Source organism: Anomaloglossus baeobatrachus, chromosome 8 (genome assembly GCF_048569485.1).
Source record: "Anomaloglossus baeobatrachus isolate aAnoBae1 chromosome 8, aAnoBae1.hap1, whole genome shotgun sequence".
In the NCBI taxonomy this organism is placed as follows: Eukaryota; Metazoa; Chordata; class Amphibia; order Anura; family Aromobatidae; genus Anomaloglossus; species Anomaloglossus baeobatrachus.
The window spans coordinates 130584177-130602534 of record NC_134360.1 but is presented as its reverse complement, the minus strand read 5'-3'; the positions used below and the strand labels follow the sequence as shown (position 1 = coordinate 130602534).

At 50.1% G+C, this 18358-nt stretch overlaps 1 protein-coding gene across 1 annotated transcript in view; it reads right to left on the bottom strand.

Annotated features, from left to right (window-relative positions):
- LOC142249964 (flavin-containing monooxygenase 5-like) overlaps window positions 1-18358 on the bottom strand; it is a 255743-nt gene that overhangs the window by 17269 nt on the left and 220116 nt on the right. Inside the window, exon 7 of the mRNA XM_075322000.1 lies at window positions 17214-17286. Within this exon, the coding sequence (XP_075178115.1) occupies window positions 17214-17286 (73 nt within the window). The remainder of the gene's footprint in view (window positions 1-17213; window positions 17287-18358) is intronic.

Below are 18358 nucleotides of genomic sequence, written 5' to 3'. Positions count from 1 at the left end.
AGACTTTGCTACCTACCCCGGTGTCATCCTGGGGACGGTTAAGTATGGCGTATTTTTGAATGTGCTTGATGCAAATCTAGCTGTGAAGTGTACAACTGGGGCACAAGTGCTGCCACTGAAGGGGTGAGTGTCTGTGTGGCCCAATTTTTGGAAAAAAGGGAGACTCCGCTTGGAGTAACCCTTGCTTACATTGTTTTTAAAAATGATCCAAGATGAACAGAGCTGGGATCAGGAAAGACTTTGCAACCTACCCCGGTGTCATCCTGGGGACGGTTAAGTATGGCGTATTTTTGAATGTGCTTGATGCAAATCTAGCTGTGAAGTGTACAACTGGGGCACAAGTGCTGCCACTGAATGGGTGGGTGTGTGTGGGGCACAATTTTTGGAAAAAAAGGGAGACTCCGCTTGGAGTAACCCTTGCTTGCTGTGTTTTTTAAAAATGATCCAAGATGAACAGAGCTGGGATCAGGAAAGACTTTGCTACCTACCACGGGGTCATCCTGGGGACGGTTAAGTATGGCATATTTTTGAATGTGCTTGATGCAAATCTAACTGTGAAGTGTACAACTGGGGCACAAGTGCTGCCACTGAAGGGGTGGGTGTGTGTGTGGCCCAATTTTTGGAAAAAAGGGAGACTCCGCTTGCAGTCACCTTGCGGTGTTTTACATGATTTTAGAAGGGCGTGCCATGCCTATATCTGTGTCTCCTCCTCTTTTTCCTTGTCCAGCTCTTTTGTTTTCGCATGAGTATATGTCCTTGTCACTTTCCCATGTGTTTGTGTTGTGTTGTGAGTTGTTTGTCACCTTTTGGACACCTTTGAGGGTGTTTTCTAGGTGTTTTTATGTGTTTGTGATTGCCTCCCATTGTCTCCTATGCAGTTCGAGTGGTTCGCCGAACCGGTTCGCCGAACCGAACTCGAACGAGACCTCCGTTCGGCGAACCGAACTCGAGCCGAACCGCGGCCGGTTTGCTCATCTCTACTCCTTATTGATGCGACATTATGAAAATGACCGACGCTACACAGATCACTGATTTTCGACACTTTTGCGATCGTTTATCAGCGCATCTAGGCTTTAAACGTTGTGACGTCGTTACCGGCGCCGGATGTGCGTCACTTTCGATTTGACCCCGACGATATCGCAGTAGCGATGTCGAAGCGTGCAAAGTACCCCTTAGTCCTAGCATTAAGTAACAGACCCCATCAATGATGTCTTAGACCTCTTTCACACGTACGTACCTCCGGTATATGTATGGTCCGTTTCCTCACATACCGGAGACACGTACACACGTAGACCTATGTCTTCCTATGGTTTAGGACGAACGTATTTATTTTGCACGGAACGTGTGTCCGTTCCGTACTTACGTGTGTCCGTTCGTTTCTCACGGCAACATGTCCATTTTATCGCCGTCATCACGGGTGTCACACGGAACGCAAACGTGTCACACGTAGCATAAACGGACCACACGGATGTGTTCCGTGTGACACGCACCGGAGAAAAGACATGTGTCTGCGATAAAAAAAAAAAACTTTACTCACCTTCTCCAGCCCTCCTGTCTCTGCCACTGCTGTCACTTGCTGCCGACCACCACTCACTATGTTAATTGAATATTCACTTCATTGCGGCCGGAAGCAGCAGCAGCGGGGAGTCGGCAGGTTAGGAGACCGAAGTTCAGCACCATGGACAGCAAAGCCAGGGACATGTGAGTAGAAAGTTCCCGTTCTCCGTGTGTTATCATGGATAACACACAGAGAACACATGTAGGCAATAAACACGGCTCACGGAGGGCAAAACGCACCTCTGACACTTCCGTGAAAAACGTGCGTGGTTTTTCACGAACGTGTGAAAGAGGCTTAAAGTGGCCTTTAGTCCTAATTCCCAAACCTGGGAAGCATCATTGTCTCTTCTCTACCCTTCACTGTTGTCAACTATCTAAATCTACTTTCACACTTGCGTTGTGCAGCATCGTTGCAATCCGCCGTCTTGAGATATTACGGTAACTGTTGCAGGAATCCGTTTATTCCTCATAGGCTTCTATTAAGGGCGGATTGCAACAGATGGTGTGGCGTTGCATCCTCCCCGTGGCGCATCAGTCGTTTTGTCAGTGACCGTCGGGTGGAAGGAACGCGCAGTGTATTGTTTTTTGTTCGTGTAAAAAAACCACACTCGGCAGGATTCCATCGGGATCCATTAGGGCTCATGCGCACGTTGCGTCGTGTCACTGCAGAAAATTCTGCAGTGATTAGACAGCTCATGTGCGATTCAAATCAGTACAGAAACACTGCATAATGGATGTAGTGTTTCTGCAGAAAAAATGCCGATTTCATGCACTCGGGATGCTGCCTTTCTCATAGACAGAGTGGGAGCTGCATCCAAAGCACACTGAATAATTGACATGCTGCATTTTTAAACGCAGTGATTTTGTCAAATTTTTGACACTCAAATCGCTGCGTTCAAAAAAGCATCGTGCGCACGGATTATGCACAATCTTCATAGATTGTGCTGTGGACGCAGGACGCATGCATTTATGCTGCAGTGCTAAACGCTGCGTAAAAGCATGAAATTACGCAACGTGCGCACGAACCCTTAAGAGGCATAATGAATGTCTATGGTGCTGGATTCCATCGCCATGCGTTTGGCAATGGATTCCAGTGCAGTATTCTGTCAAGTTCTACTGAGCATGCCCAGCATGTCCAGCAGAACGTTCTAAATCATTTAAAAGCACTCCTGGTCTCTCTTTCTCTCTCTGTCTGTTGGTCTCTCTATCGCTCTGTCGTCGGTCTCTCTCTCTCTCTCTCTCTCTCTCCCTGTCGGTCGGTCTGTCTCTCTCGCTCTCGGTCCCTTTCTCTCTGTCGTTCGGTCTCTCCCTCTCACCCTTTCTCTCATACTCACTGATCACCAGCGCGGCGCTGCACGGCTGTCACACTGCTCTGGCAGCTTCTCCTGCTTTTGAAATGCTGGCCGCTCATTATTCCATCTCGTATTCAGTGCTTCCCCTGCCCACCGACTCCTATGATTGGTTGCAGTCAGACGCGCCCCCACGCTGAGTGACAGCTGTCTCACTGCAAATAAATCCCAGCCACTGGTGGGCGGGTCTATATCGTGCAGTACAATAAATAAATAAATAATTTAAAAAAAATGGCGTGGGGTCCCCCCCAATATTGATACCAGTCGACATAAAGCCACGCGGCTGAAGGCTGGTATTCTCAGGATGGGGAGCCCCATGTTATGGGGAGCCCCCCAGCCTAAAAATTTCAGCATGTAGCCGCCCGGAATTGCCGCATCCATTAGATACAACAGTCCCGGGACTCTACCCGGCTCATCCCGAATTGCCCTGGTGCGGTAGCAATCAGGGTAATAGCTGCCACTAAGTCCTAGGTCAATCATGGCAGGTGTCTATGCGACACCCCCCATGATTAATCTGTAAGTGAAAGTAAATAAACACAAACAACAAAAAATCCTTTATTTGAAATAAAAGACAAAACACCCTTTTTCACCACTTTATTAAAATCCCCAAATACCCTCCAGGTCTGATGTAATCCACACGAAGTCCCACGATGCTTTCAGGTCTGCTACATCGGAAGCTGACTGGAGCGGCCTTAGCACGCTCGCTGTGAGCTCGTCGCAGAAACTGAAGTGAAACGCGCAGTCAGCAGTGCCGTCACTCAGATAGTGTCGGTGTGTGTGTGGTGAGGATGGGGGCGGTAGTGCCGGTATGTGTGAGGTGATGTTGGGTGCAGTAGTGCTGGGGTGTGTGCGGTGATGATGGGTGCGGTAGTGCTGGTGTGTGTGCAGTGATAATGGGGGCTCTCTCTCTCGGCTAAAGAAAACTAAAAGAATGCAACACGTTAGTTCACAGGAATCCGTTGCCTTTATTATCACACTATTTACAATGCATCAGTCACATGCGTCACACAGCGCATTGTGACGGATGCCGCACAATGCAAGTGTGAAAGTAGCCTAACACAGAACAGCACACAGCCCTTAATGGGAATCAACAACGCTACCCGCTAGGTCACAAGTAGTTAGGTAACTTCACAGACTCAGTATGCTGATCACCTAACCGCTATCTTGTTAGAGAGATAGCTGAGGAGTGTGTGCAGGCTGCAGAAAAGGTGTCCATGACTGTCTGCTCTCCAACTACAGAGAGTACTTTATGATGCTGCATTTTGGCACATTTGATAGTCACTGTAAGTCACAGTATTAATATGTGTGACACAGCTCAGACAACATGTAGTGTAACAAAGTAGCTGAGCATGCTGTACACAGTGGTCAAAATCATCATTGGGTTGTATGAGATTAGCCATGGATACACTAGTTCCGTGAGTGCCACAACACCTTGTCTGCACTAGTCTGTAAATTCCAGCCATTGCTGCAGCTGCAGGTAATCACCAAATGAAATGCCTTAATTTTAATATGCCTCAAATCCTTACTACCTGCACCAGTGACCCTATTCCCTCACATCTCCTTAAATCTGTTACCCCAGCTGTCACCACTCACCTAACTAAAATTTTCAATCTCTCTCCTCTGGTGTCTTTCCCTCCTCCTTCAAACATGCCAGCATACACATAAATTGTGCCGTTAACTACAGACCTGTCTCTAATCTCTCATTCATCTCAAAACACCTGCAATGCCTGGTCCACTCCCATCGAATCCGCTATCTGTCAGATAACTCTCTCCTTGACCTTGTACAATCCGGTTTCCGCTCCTTACATTCTACTGAAACTGCTCTTACTAAAGTCTCTAATGATCTACTTACAGCTAAATCTAATGGTCACTGCTCCCTACTGATACTCTTGGATCTCTCTGCTGCATTTGATACTGTGGATCACCAGCTCCTCCTCACTATGCTCCGCTTTATCGGGCTCAAGGACACCGTTCTTTCTTGGTTCTCCTCTTACCTCTCTGACCAATCATTCACTGTATCCTTTGCCGGCTCCTCTTCCTCTCCTCTTCCCCTTACGGTCGGGGTTCCTCGGGGTTCAGTCCTAGGCCCTCTCCTTTTCTCTCTATAAACTGCCCCTATTGGACAAACAATCAGCAGATTTGGTTTCCAGTACCATCTCTATGCTGATGACACCCAACTGTACACATCTTCTCCTGACATCACCCCTGCACTATTACAAAATACTACCGATTGTCTGTCCGCTGTCTCCAACATCATGTCATCCCTCTATCTAAAACTGAACCTTTCAAAAACTGAACTTCTCCTGTTTCCTCCCTCTCCTAACCTTCCGAAACCCAATATTACCATTTCTGCATGTGGTTCTACCATTACGCTCCAGCAGCACGCCTTTTGTCTTGGGGTTATATTTGACTCCGATCTCTCCTTCATCCCCACATTCGTTCACTTGCTCGTTCTTGTCAATTCCACCTCAAAAACATTTTGAGAATTCGACCTTTTCTTACTGTTAACTCTGCAAAAACCCTTACTGTCGCTCTCATTCATTCTCGCCTGGATTAATGTAATTCTTTACTAATTGGTCTCCCTGTTACTAAACTCTCCCCTCTCCAATCCATTCTGAATGCTGCAGCCAGGATCATTTTCTTCTGCAACCGCTTCACTGATGCCTCTGCTCTTAAGGTCCAGTCACACTAAGCAACTTACCAGCGATCCCAACAACGATAGGGATCGCTGGTAAGTTGCTAGGAGGTTGCTGGTGAGCTGTCACACTGCCACGCTCCAGCGATCCCACCAGCAACCTGACCTGGCAGGGATCGCTGGAGCGTGGCTACACGAGTTGCTGGTGAGCTCACCAGTGACCAGCCCCCAGTCTCCTAGTTACAGCACACATCAGGTTAATTAACCCGATGTGTGCTGCAGCTAAATGTGCACAGAGCAGGGAGCAGCGCACACTGCTTAGTGCTGGCTCCCTGCTCTCCTAGTTACAGCACACATCGGGTTAATTGCCTGATGTGTGCTGCAGCTACATGTGCACAGAGCAGGAGCCGGCAGCACAGACAGTGAGAGCGGAGGAGGCTGGTAACAAAGGTAAATATCGGGTAACCAAGGACAGGGCTTCTTGGTTACCCGATGTTTACATTAGTTACCAGCCTCAGCAGAAGCTGGCTCCCTGCTCACTGCACATTAGTTGTTGCTGTCTCGCTGTCACACACAGCGATCTGTGCTTCACAGCGGGACAGCAACAACTAAAAAATGGCCCAGGACATTCAGCAACAACCAACGACCTCACAGCAGAGGCCAGGTTGTTGCTGGATGTCACACACAGCGACATCGCTAGCAACGTCACAAAAGTTGTTCGTTACCAGCGATGTTGCTAGCGATGTTGCTTAGTGTGACGGGGCCTTTAGCCAGTCATTGCACTGGTTGCCTATACGCTACAGAATCCAACATAAACGTATCACTCTCACTCACAAAGCTCTCCACGGTTCCGCACCACCCTACATCTCCTCCCTCATCTCTATCACCCCACCCGTGCCCTCCGCTCTGCTAATGACCGAAGACTGACATCCTCAACAATTCTAACCTCCCACTCCCGTCTTCAAGATTTCTCACAAGCTGCGCCTATCCTCTGGAAAAAACTACCAAGAGCAATCTGATTAATTCCCAACATCCACACCTTTAAGCGGGCCCTAAAAGCGTATTTCTTTAGATTAGCCTATCTCTGCACCTCCCTAATCTAATCTAGGCCCTTTCTGCCCTTCAAAAAATTTACTTCCAATTCTTGTCCTCAGTATCTGTATAAATTCTGGCCCATGACTGGTTCATGCAGCTGGTTTTGAACACCCTATTAAATCGATGGCTGGACCATATATGACAAGCTTTTCTCCCCCCATTCACCTTTTGTGTAAGCTTACGAGCAGGGCCCTCACTCCTTCTGGTATCTTAATTTTATTATTTTGTATTGTCTCATATTGTCTGTACATGTCCCCTCTGAATTGTAAAGTGCTGCGGAATATGTTGGCGCTATAGAAATAAAACGTATTATCCTATATGTAACTTTTTTGTAATCCACTAAAGTCTGTGACTAAATTTGGAGTGTAACCAGATTTTGTCCTCATTGAGAGACTGACTATTAAAGGTAACCTGTCACCACTTTTTTTTGGCTATAAGCTACGGCCACCACCACCGGGCTCTTATATACAGCATTCTAACATGCTGTATATAAGATCCCAGGCTGGGGGTATAGCATAAAAAACACTTTATAATACTTACCTAATGGTCGTCCGGTGGGCCTTATGGGCGCCTCTATTGTCCGGTGCTGGCGCCGTCTCTTTTGGCCATCTTTGTGCTCCTTCTTCTCCAGTCACGGAGCATGACGGGTCCGACATCATACACACTCGCCGGAATTCAGGTCCTGAGCAGGCCCACTTTCATCTGCCCTGAGCAGGGCAGATCAAATTATTGTAGTGCATCTGCGCAGGACCGGCGAGTGTGTATGATGTAGCCGCATGATGCACCCAGGCTTCAGAAAGATGACGAAGATGGCCGAAAGAGGAGGCGCCGACAGCGGACAACGGAGACATCCATAAGGCCCACCGCGTGACCGTTGGGTAAGTATTATAAAGTATTATAAAGTGTTTTTTATGTTATAGCCCCAGCCAGGGCTCTTATATACAGCATGTTAGAATGCTGTATATAAGAGCTCAGTGGTGGTGGCCGCAGCTTATAGTCCAAAAAAATGGTGACAGGTTCCCTTTAACACCTTCATAACCGTCCGATTTTGTGGTTTCCGGGTTTCTTTTGCCATTCTTCTTTTGATAGACGTAACGTTTTTATTTTTCAGTCAATATGGTCATGTGAGGAGTCTTTTTTTTGTGGAGCGAGCTGTACTTTTAAGTAAAACCATGACTTTTACTATATAGTGTACTGGGAAAACAGCAAAAAAAATCTAAATGCAGAAAAATTGAAAAAAAAGTGCAATTCCACTACTGTTCTTGAGATATTTTATTCACTCTGTTCCCTATATGGTAAAACTGATGTTTCGGTGTGATGTCTGAGGTCAATGCGAGTTCATAGACACCAAACATGTATAGGTTTACTTTTATCCAAGGGGTTAAAAAATAAATCAGAAGTTTGTCCGACAAAAAGTGGTGTACATTTTACACAACTCATAGTGTTTTCATTTTTTGGGATATATGGCTCAGTGATAGCTTTTTTTTTTTGTATCTCGAGCTGACGTATTTAACGGTAACATTTTTTCACAGATGTTACATTTTGATTGCCTGTTATTGCATTTAGCACAAAATTTGTGAGGACCAAAAAATGTAATTTTGGCGTTTGGAATTGTTTTGCCGCTACGCCATTTACCGAGCAGATTTATTGATTATATATTTTCATAGATTACGCATTTCTGATACCAAATGTGTATATATTTTTTATTTTTTTAACCGTTTAATTTTCAATGGGCCGAATGGGGGGTGATTTTAAATTTTTTTTTTTATTTTTTTTTATTTTTTAAAAACTTTTTTTTTTTTTTTTTAAATTTTACTAGGTCCACTAGGGGACTGTAACGATCAGCAGTCTGATCACTCATTCATTTCTCCCGATCAGAACAGCATTGCTCAGACCGGGAGAGATGCTCATCTCTTGTAACAAGCAGTACTCAGCTGTTTCTTACAGGATCTGATTCATGTGAGCACAGGAGTCATCACATGACCCTGTGCTACTGTGACGCCCTGGCCGGGCCGGGTAGTCACAGATAGGGCCCCGCATTACACCTGTCCCTCATAGGTAACACACAGCCAAACATATAAAACCCTAGTGTCACGCTCCCCGGGTCCCGACGTTGTTTCTCACTCACCGCTCCTGTCCCCGGGTCTCCTGCCTTCAGCCACACGTCCTCCTCGGCACCGCTCCCTGCTCTGGCCTCCGGCACCCGGGCGTCACGCATGTGCATTAGGGCGCGCGCGCGGTCACTGACTTCCTCTTATAGGCCCTGTACTCCCTAAACAGGATATTGCATCAGTCAGGGTCAGGTATATTAGGAGCTCCCTGCCTGGAGGGCATCGCCTGTTCGTCAAGTTCTGCAAGCTAGGAGTCCAGGTCCCCATGTGCCTTGCCTGTGCTAACTCTGTCTCTTTCGTAGAGTCTGCTCTGCCTCCGTAACCGGCTCCTGAATCCGGGTTTGCCAAGAGGTCCTCCGGTGTCCGTCAGCGGGGAATCCCACCACCGTTACATCTGCCTGTGCCTGTCTGTGATCCCCGGCTTCACCCGGCTGCCTCCCCATCACATCCAGCTAACCCGGATCCCGTCTGAGCTTCCTAACCAGCACCCGTACCGGACTCCCTTAATTGTCTCCAAGAACTCTGTGGCTCTAGAGACTCCGTTCTACCCGTTCCCTGAGGGACGCTATCCCGGTCCCGCTAGTACTCCGGCTACCGTGTACCTAGGCCCTCTGGTGGGGTGACCGGACAGTCCCTGTATAGGGGTTAGCTCCAGGTTGCCTCACTGGGGGAGTCTGGTGCACAGCCCAGAGGATCCACCATCACCCGGACCTAACAGAACGAACAGGCCATGGATCCCGCCGAAGCACTAGCATCCCAACTGGCCGGATTGCAGCAGGAGCTGGTACGTCAGCGAGAGACCCAATCCCGTATGTTGGCCTTCATGACGTCAGTGGACACCCGCCTGAACACACTGCAATCCACAGCCACGTCCCTGTCCACTTCCGCCACATCCACGGCTTCCGTAGGGACAACTTCTGCGACCTCGCAACTGAGACTAGCCTCTCCGCCTCGGTTTGCCGGGGACCCCAAGAACTGCCGTGGGTTCTTGAACCAGTGCTCGCTGCACTTCAAACTGCTCCCACATCTCTTCGCTTCCGACCAAGCTGAGGTTGCCTTCGTCATGTCTCATCTGGAGGGTGAAGCACTGGCATGGATGAACTTCTTGTGGGAGAGGGAAGATGCAGTACCCACCAACATCCAGGACTTCCTGCACACCTTCCGCACCGCGTTCGATGAACCCGGACGTGCTTCTTCATCCGCCTCATCCCTCAGGCTACGCCAAGGAACTTTGACAGTTGGTCAGTATGACATCCGGTTCCGCACGCTGGCATCTGAGTTGGGGTGGAACAATGGAGCCTTGACTGCCGCCTTCTGGGAGGGGCTTACCGGTCGTATCAAGCAGGGCTGTGGAGTCGGAGTCGGAGTCGTGGAGTCGGAGTCGGAGTCGGAGCTCATTTTGGTGGAGTCGGAGTCGGAGTCGGAGTCGGTATAAAATGCACCGACTCCGACTCCTAAAATATATAATAAATTGGGGACAGGAGTGCAATGCAGAATGTGCTGAATATTTTACTAAATAACAACATTTAGTATAATGCTTATATTTAAGTGAAAAATTTATTGTAGTACAATGTGAACATCAGACATTTAATTGTTTTTATGATACAATAATCAAGATATTTGGATAGAACATAAAATATTTATTGGAATACAACTTTAGAACACAAAAAAACTAATAAATTGTAAATATGTAATATATATAATATATATATATATATATACAGTGTATATACACACACACAAGATATATATGTAATCTACTGTATATTACATAGTGTATTACATATTTACAATTTATTACAGTTTTTTGTGTTCTAAAGTTGTATTCCAATAAATATATTTTATGTTCTATCCAAATATCTTGATTATTGTATCATAAAAATTATTAAATGTCTAATGTTCACATACACATATTCATGTACTACAATAAATTTTTCACCTAACTATAAGCAATATATGTAGGAGTCGGAGTCGGAGCCGGAGTCGGAGTCGGAGCCGGAGTCGGAGTCGGTGCAAGAGAATTTGAGGAGTCGGAGTCGGAGTCGGAGTCGAAGGTTTGGCTTACCGACTCCACAGCCCTGGTATCAAGGACGAGCTGGCCGGTCGAGACGTCCCCTCCACCTTGGACTCCCTGATCGCCCTCGCAACCCGGATAGACCTCCGCTTTCAAGAAAGGTCTAAGGAAATGTCCCGCGAGCGGCGCCCTGTAAGGCACTCCGCTTCTCCACAGAAGCCTATCCTCTCCTCATCCGGGCTCTCTGGCTCCTCCATCCATGAGCCCATGGAGTCCATGCAAGTGGACCGGCTACGGTCCTCCGAGCAGCGTCGAGCGGAACGAGCCGCCAAGGGTCTCTGCTTCTATTGTGGAGACGGCGCACACCAGGTGCGTGCCTGCCCAGCGAAACCGGGAAACTCCAAAGCCTAGGGTTGGTAGGAGAGGCCACCCTAGGTACTGGGAAGCTCTCTGACCCAGTGACATGGACTGTACAGGTGACAACAGGAGAAACCCGCTTCACGGCAGAGGCATATCTCGACTCCGGGGCAGCGGGTAACTTCATCCACCAGGCCACAGTTGACAAGTACTAGTTACCTGTCACCCCGCTGCAGACACCGCTTGTGATAGCCTCTGTGGATGGGAAACCCCTCTCTGATTCCGTCCTGTTCGTCACTAAACCTGTGAAACTGCGTATCGGTGCGCTACACACCGAAGAAATCGCCTTCTATGTTCTACCACGCATGTCTCATCCGCTTCTGCTGGGTTTACCCTGGTTACGGGTACATGAACCTACGGTCAGCTGGCGTACTGGAGAAATCATCCGCTGGGGCCCGTCTTGTCATGAGAACTGCCTCCAGTCAGTCCAGCCCGTCCGTCGTCCTCCGGCCCCGGACTCCTTACCTGGTCTTCCTCCAGCCTATTGGTCCTTCGCGGATGTGTTCGATAAAAAGGAGTCGGAGGTATTGCCTCCACATCGACCCTACGACTGTGCCATTGACCTTCTGCCGGGAACCACACCCCCTCGGGGACGGATATACCCTTTGTCCCCTGCTGAGACCCGGGCCATGTCTGAATACATCACCGAGAACCTGGCACGGGGGTTCATTCGCAGGTCCTCGTCCCCGGCTGGTGCGGGCTTCTTCTTCGTCAAGAAAAAAGAAGGCGACCTACGGCCCTGTATCGATTACCGGGGACTAAACCAGATCACAGTGAAAAACAAATACCCCCTGCCTCTCATCCCTGAACTCTTCGATCGGCTCCGGGGAGCCCGTATATTCACCAAATTGGATCTCCGTGGGGCTTACACCCTGGTTCGCATACGCTCCGGGGATGAGTGGAAGACCGCCTTCAACACCCGGGACGGGCACTATGAATATTGCGTGATGCCCTTCGGCCTTTGCAATGCTCCGGCAGTCTTCCAGGAGCTGGTGAACGACGTGTTCAGGGACCTCCTCTATGTCTGTGTAGTCGTATACCTGGACGACATCTTAATCTACTCCCCAGACCTATGTACCCACAGAGAGCACGTGCAAATCGTGCTACAGAGGCTGAGGAAGAATCGCTTATATGCCAAACACGAGAAGTGTGTGTTCGAACAATCATCCCTCCCCTTTTTGGGCTATGTAATATCGGACACCGGACTGCAGATGGATCCCGGGAAGGTCTCTGCTATCCTCGACTGGCCTCCTCCTTCGGGACTAAAAGCCATCCAACGTTTCCTCGGTTTTGCTAACTACTATCGCCAGTTCGTCCCTCACTTCTCGACCCTAACTGCTCCGCTCTCCGACCTGACCAAGAAGGGGGCCAATCCGAAGGCTTGGACACCCGAGGCCGAAGCCGCCTTCTGCTCTCTGAAGCGGTCCTTTGCTTCTTCTCCCGTACTTCACCGTCCTCAGTTGAACCGCCAATTCACCCTGGAGGTTGACGCCTCCTCCGCAGGGGCAGGAGCCGTACTTATGCAGAAATCCGCCACCGGGAAGATGGTCACCTGCGGCTTCTTCTCCAAGGTCTTCTCAGCCCCAGAACGCAATTATACCATTGGTGATCGAGAGCTCCTGGCCGTTAAGATGGCGTTGGAGGAATGGCGATATCACCTGGAGGGAGCGGTTTACCCGGTGATCATCTATACTGACCACAAAAACCTGGAGTATATACGCTCCACTCAAAGGCTGAATCTGCGCCAAGCACGTTGGTCTCTCTTCTTCGCCAGGTTTGACTTTCAGCTACACTATCGGCCTGCGGACAAGAACATACGGGCAGATGCCCTGTCTCGGTCCTTTGTTCCGGTAGACCAAGAGGATGAGACAAGCCAGCCCATCATCTGTCCTAGCAAGGTCATCCCGGTGGCTCCCGTCTCCCTGGCACAGATCCCTCCTGGGAAGACGTACGTCACGGAGACCGACCGACTCAAGGTCCTCCAATGGGGACACTCCTCGAAAATGGCCGGACACGCCGGCCAGAAGAAAACCTGGGGCGTCATCGCCCGTCACTATTGGTGGCCGTCTCTTCGTACGGATGTCACCGCCTTCGTCTCTGCATGTTCCTCCTGTGCCGGGAACAAGACGCCTAAGCACCTGCCCTTTGGTCCTCTTCTCCCTCTGCCGACTCCTTCCATTCCGTGGCAACACATAGCCATGGACTTTGTCACGGACTTGCCCTTGTCCTCCGGTCATACGGTCATCTGGGTCGTGGTGGACCGATTCTCGAAAATGGCTCATTTTGTTCCTATGGCCGGATTGCCCTCTGCTCAAGAGCTTGCGGATGCCTTCATACAGCACATCTTCCGGCTGCATGGCTTTTCTGCCCATATCGTGTCCGACAGAGGAACCCAATTCACCTCACGCTTCTGGAGGGCTCTCTGTGAACACCTGGGGGTGTCTCTGGACTTTTCCTTTGCCTACCACCCTCAGTCAAACGGACAAGTGGAACGAGTCAACCAGATCATGACCACCTTCCTTCGTCACTACGTCAATGTCCACCAGGACAACTGGTCCACGCTCCTTCCTTGGGCTGAATTTTCTCATAACCACCAAGTCAGCGAATCCACCTCCAGTTCTCCCTTCCATGTTGTCTATGGTCTTCAGCCTTCTGTGCCGTTACCAGTCTCTCCAGCTTCCGATGTACCTGCAGCAGATGCCCTGGCCAGAGACTTCTCCGCTATATGGGCCTCAGTCAAGACCTCCCTGGGACATGCTGCTGCACGAATGAAGAAACATGCGGACAAGAGACGTCTTGATCCTCCTTGCTTCTCTCCTGGGGACTTGGTCTGGCTTGCCTCCAAGTACGTCCGACTCAAGATTCCTTCGTACAAGCTGGGTCCGCGGTACATCGGTCCCTTCAAGGTCCTCAGGAAGATCAACGAGGTGTCCTACAAGTTGCAGCTACCGCCCTCCATGCGGATACCCAACTCCTTCCATGTGTCCTTGCTGAAACCTGTTGTCCTCGGTCCCTTCTCCTCTGATGCCTGTCCTCCTCCTCCCATAGCCGATGATGACATCTATGCGGTAAGAGATATCGTGGCCATGAAGACCGTCAGGGGACAGCAGTACTTCCTGGTCGATTGGGCAGGTTATGGTCCCGAGGATAGGTCCTGGGAACCCCGGGAGAATGTGGGTACTCCTCTGATTCGTGCCTTTCTGTCCCGGTTGCGGGGAGGGGGGCCTGGGGGGGAGGGTACTGTCACGCTCCCCGGGTCCCGACGTCGTTTCTCACTCACCGCTCCTGTCCCCGGGTCTCCTGCCTCCAGCCACACGTCCTCCTCGGCACCACTCCCTGCTCTGGCCTCCGGCACCCGGGCGTCACACATGTGCATTAGGGCGCGCGCGGTTACTGACTTCCTCTTATAGGCCCTGCACTCCCTAAACAGGATATTGCATCAGTCAGGGTCAGGTATATTAGGAGCTCCCTGCCTGGAGGGCGTCGCCTGTTCGTCAAGTTCTGCAAGCTAGGAGTCCAGGTCCCCATGTGCCTTGCCTGTGCTAACTCTGTCTCTTTCGTAGAGTCTGCTCTGCCTCCGTAACCGGCTCCTGAATCCGGGTTTGCCAAGAGGTCCTCCGGTGTCCGTCAGCGGGGAATCCCACCACCGTTACATCTGCCTGTGCCTGTCTGTGATCCCCGGCTTCACCCGGCTGCCTCCCCATCACATCCAGCTAACCCGGATCCCGTCTGAGCTTCCTAACCAGCACCCGTACCGGACTCCCTTAATTGTCTCCAAGAACTCTGTGGCTCTAGAGACTCCGTTCTACCCGTTCCCTGAGGGACGCTATCCCGGTCCCACTAGTACTCCGGCTACCGTGTACCTAGGCCCTCTGGTGGGGTGACCGGACAGTCCCTGTATAGGGGTTAGCTCCAGGTTGCCTCACTGGGGGAGTCTGGTGCACGGCCCAGAGGATCCACCATCACCCGGACCTAACACCTAGTCACCCTCAGGGCCTGATGGACACACCAGGGGGCGGAACCAGGTGGTTGGAAGACGCCCACCGAGGAGTTCAGACGGCCTGGGGCGGGAAAGTACAGGAGTTCAATTCTAGAGTTCAAGTGGAGAGGTGTGTGGGCTGGAGCTTTGTGCAGCTCCAGTGTAAGCAAGAACCCAAACTGAGCAGGTGCCGGGGTAGGAGCCCTGGTACCTCTGGCTGGGAGGTAGACGGCGGTCTCCGTCTGCAGGAGCTGGGAAGACGGCTCGGTGGAACCGAGGTGGACTGGGACAGAGTAGTGGCCCTCCGGTACCGACCCGGGGAACCGACTCGAAAACCAGAGCCCAAAGGGGGTACTCAGACCCTGAAGCTAGGTCCAGAAGCTACTGGGGGCTAGCTAATTCACTGATTGCAGCCAGGACTAGAGGTCCTGGTCCACCTAAAGTCCAGACTGAAGGCAACAGCCCAACGAGGGGGATAAGCAGCCACCGCCACGGCTGAGAGATCCCATGGGCCAGAGTCTGCGGGCAAGGGGCTCTTCAGGCAACCACAAGCCAGGAGCAGACTCCTGAAGTTGCAAGCGCAGGTAGTCCACCATCACAAACAGGTGCAGGAGAAAGACAGAGACCACCTGCCTGGTGGGGGACCAGACTGCAGCCGGCTGCGGGCACCGACCACCATCACCTTAGTTTACCAGAGACTCGTGTGTTTACTAATAGTGAGTACATCAGTGCCCTCCTGCTGCCCATCTCCCTGCACCGCCAAACACCCCAACGGGTCCCGGGGCCACCATCCCTGCCCACGAAGGGGTTAACAACTTGCTGCGCAACATCTCCCCCGGGTGCCCCGTAACCGCAGCGGTGGTGTCCACCTTCACCACATCCCGTGGGTGGCGTCACAAACTTAACACGGCTATGGCCGTTCACCTACGTCCCCAAACCACAAAACCCCTTTTGATTGAAGTGACCGCAGGACCCCCAGGTCCGGAGACCCTCGAGCCACCCACTGAAGGTCCGGATCCGAGTGGCTCGGCTGCCAAGCATGGGGCGGTACACCTCCATGACAACCACCAGAGCCACGTGATCATGTCACGTGACTTCCGGTATCGAGCAGGGAGTACGGATCTACTGCTATCGCCGTTAATATGGCGCTGTTACAGATTCTTGACAGCGCCATTTAAGGGGTTAAAAGGCACGGGCAGATAATGATTCCACTCGTGCCTAGCAGGCACACGTCAACTGTATATATCAGCTGAGATGTGCACTGATCCCCACATGCAGCCCGCAGCAGCAAGTGGGGATTAACACTATGATCGCTAGGATGTAACTTAACTGCGTCGCTAAGGGGTTAAGCTCATTGCCTTATGCTGAATAAAGTCCATTCCATATGAGCCTTGCTAAGTCTGTTTATGTGCAATGATTGAGGGTGGTATTATGTTAAGTATGTATGAGAGTGGTATCATGTTAAGTATACAATGTGTCAAGCCACAGCCGGGCTTACCATGAAGGGGCATGGCAGAAGTCAGTACTGGAGACTAGCAGGACGAATTCAGGGCAGCAAGCAAAAGTAGAAACTGGGGGCTTGCACTAGACTGAAATACTAGCTGAAACGCAACACTTTAGGAACTTAATTTCTCAGGCATATCCCCACAGGGGAAGGTGCCTTAAATACCCATAGACTCTCAGCCATAGGCTGGGGCCATTTAGAGTGCGTGTGCTGTCCCTTTAAGAAGCGGAGAGCTCACATGTGCGTACCCTAAGAATATTGCCAGATCTGCTCGACATGAACAGAAACGGGAGCCTGGAGACCTGAGGCTAAGAGAGCTCCCTGGAGGGAGTAGAAGGAGGGAGCGGGGAGGACTCAAATGGCTGGCTGCATTTGACAGCACGTCGGCATCCTTGTGGGAAGGAGGCATCAGGGCAGTGCAGGGATGCAGGCATTACACCAAGTAATACAAATAAAACATTGATAGTAGACCCCAGGCCATGTAAAGTGTACCGTATTTTTTTTCTATTGAAGTTCATAATTCATTGATATGTCATTGAATGCCTTACTTACCGTGTAGCCATTTCTCCTTTTGTCATAGATACTTCCTTAACCATAGATTGTGATGAAGGCAGTTTGCATATTCCTAGAAAAATAATAAAACATATTGGAACCAGTTCAAGAAGTGAAGCTACTGCTCAGTTAAGACCTGAATGGGATGAAAACACCAATGACTTGCTCCTGACAGCCTATTTTATTCTTAAGAGTCTTAAAGGGGTTATTCAGGATTATTAAAATTTTTGCTTAGATTGCTAAGAACTAATCGACAGGTAGTTTATATCTATATAACTGTCTGGTGTTGATTTCTTCCACCTCAGAGCGGTTGGTCACGGTCTGCTTCTGCCAGGAATTACCATGCTTCTAGTGACATCATGTCGACAGACCAGTGACTTTTCTTCTGTTTTGCCTTGTTGAAGAGAGGTCTCAGCTGATGTGAAGTTGATTTACTGCCAACTCTCTGCCACCTAACTGCAGCTGTCAATTAAGGCTGCTTTACACGCAGTGACATCGTTAGTAATGTCGCTAGCGATAACACCCGCCCCTGTTGTTTGTGTGTCACGGGCAAATCGCTGCCCATAAAAATATCGCTAGGACGCGTCAAACTGACTTACCTTCCTAACGACGTAGCTGTGGCCGGAGAACAACCTCTTTTTTCAGGGGGAGGTTCATGCGGCGTCACAGCGACGTCACACAGCGGGCCACCAATAGAAGTGGAGGTGCGGAGAGCAGCCACATGAACGTGACTCCCACCTCGTTGCCAGAGGACGCAGGAATGCTGTTGTTAGTTGTTCCCGGGGTGTCACACATAGCGATGTGTGCTGCCTCAGGAACGACGAACAACCTGCGTCCAGAACGAGGAACGATATTTGGAAAATGAACGACGTATCAACAATAAACAATTTGGTGAGTATTTTGGATCGTTAGCGGTCGCTCGTAGTTGTCACACGTAACGCGTCGCTTACGAGGCCGGATGTGCGTCACGAATTCCATGACCCCAGCGATATCTCGCTAGCGATGTCGCTGCGTGTAATGGGGCCTTTATAAAAACATCTGCACATCTGCAGTAATGACCAGTTTACAAAGCTAAGAAAACAAGCAAGAAAAGTAAGGCACTGAAACACAAATCGTCAGCAACCTTAAAATAAATGTCAAACATT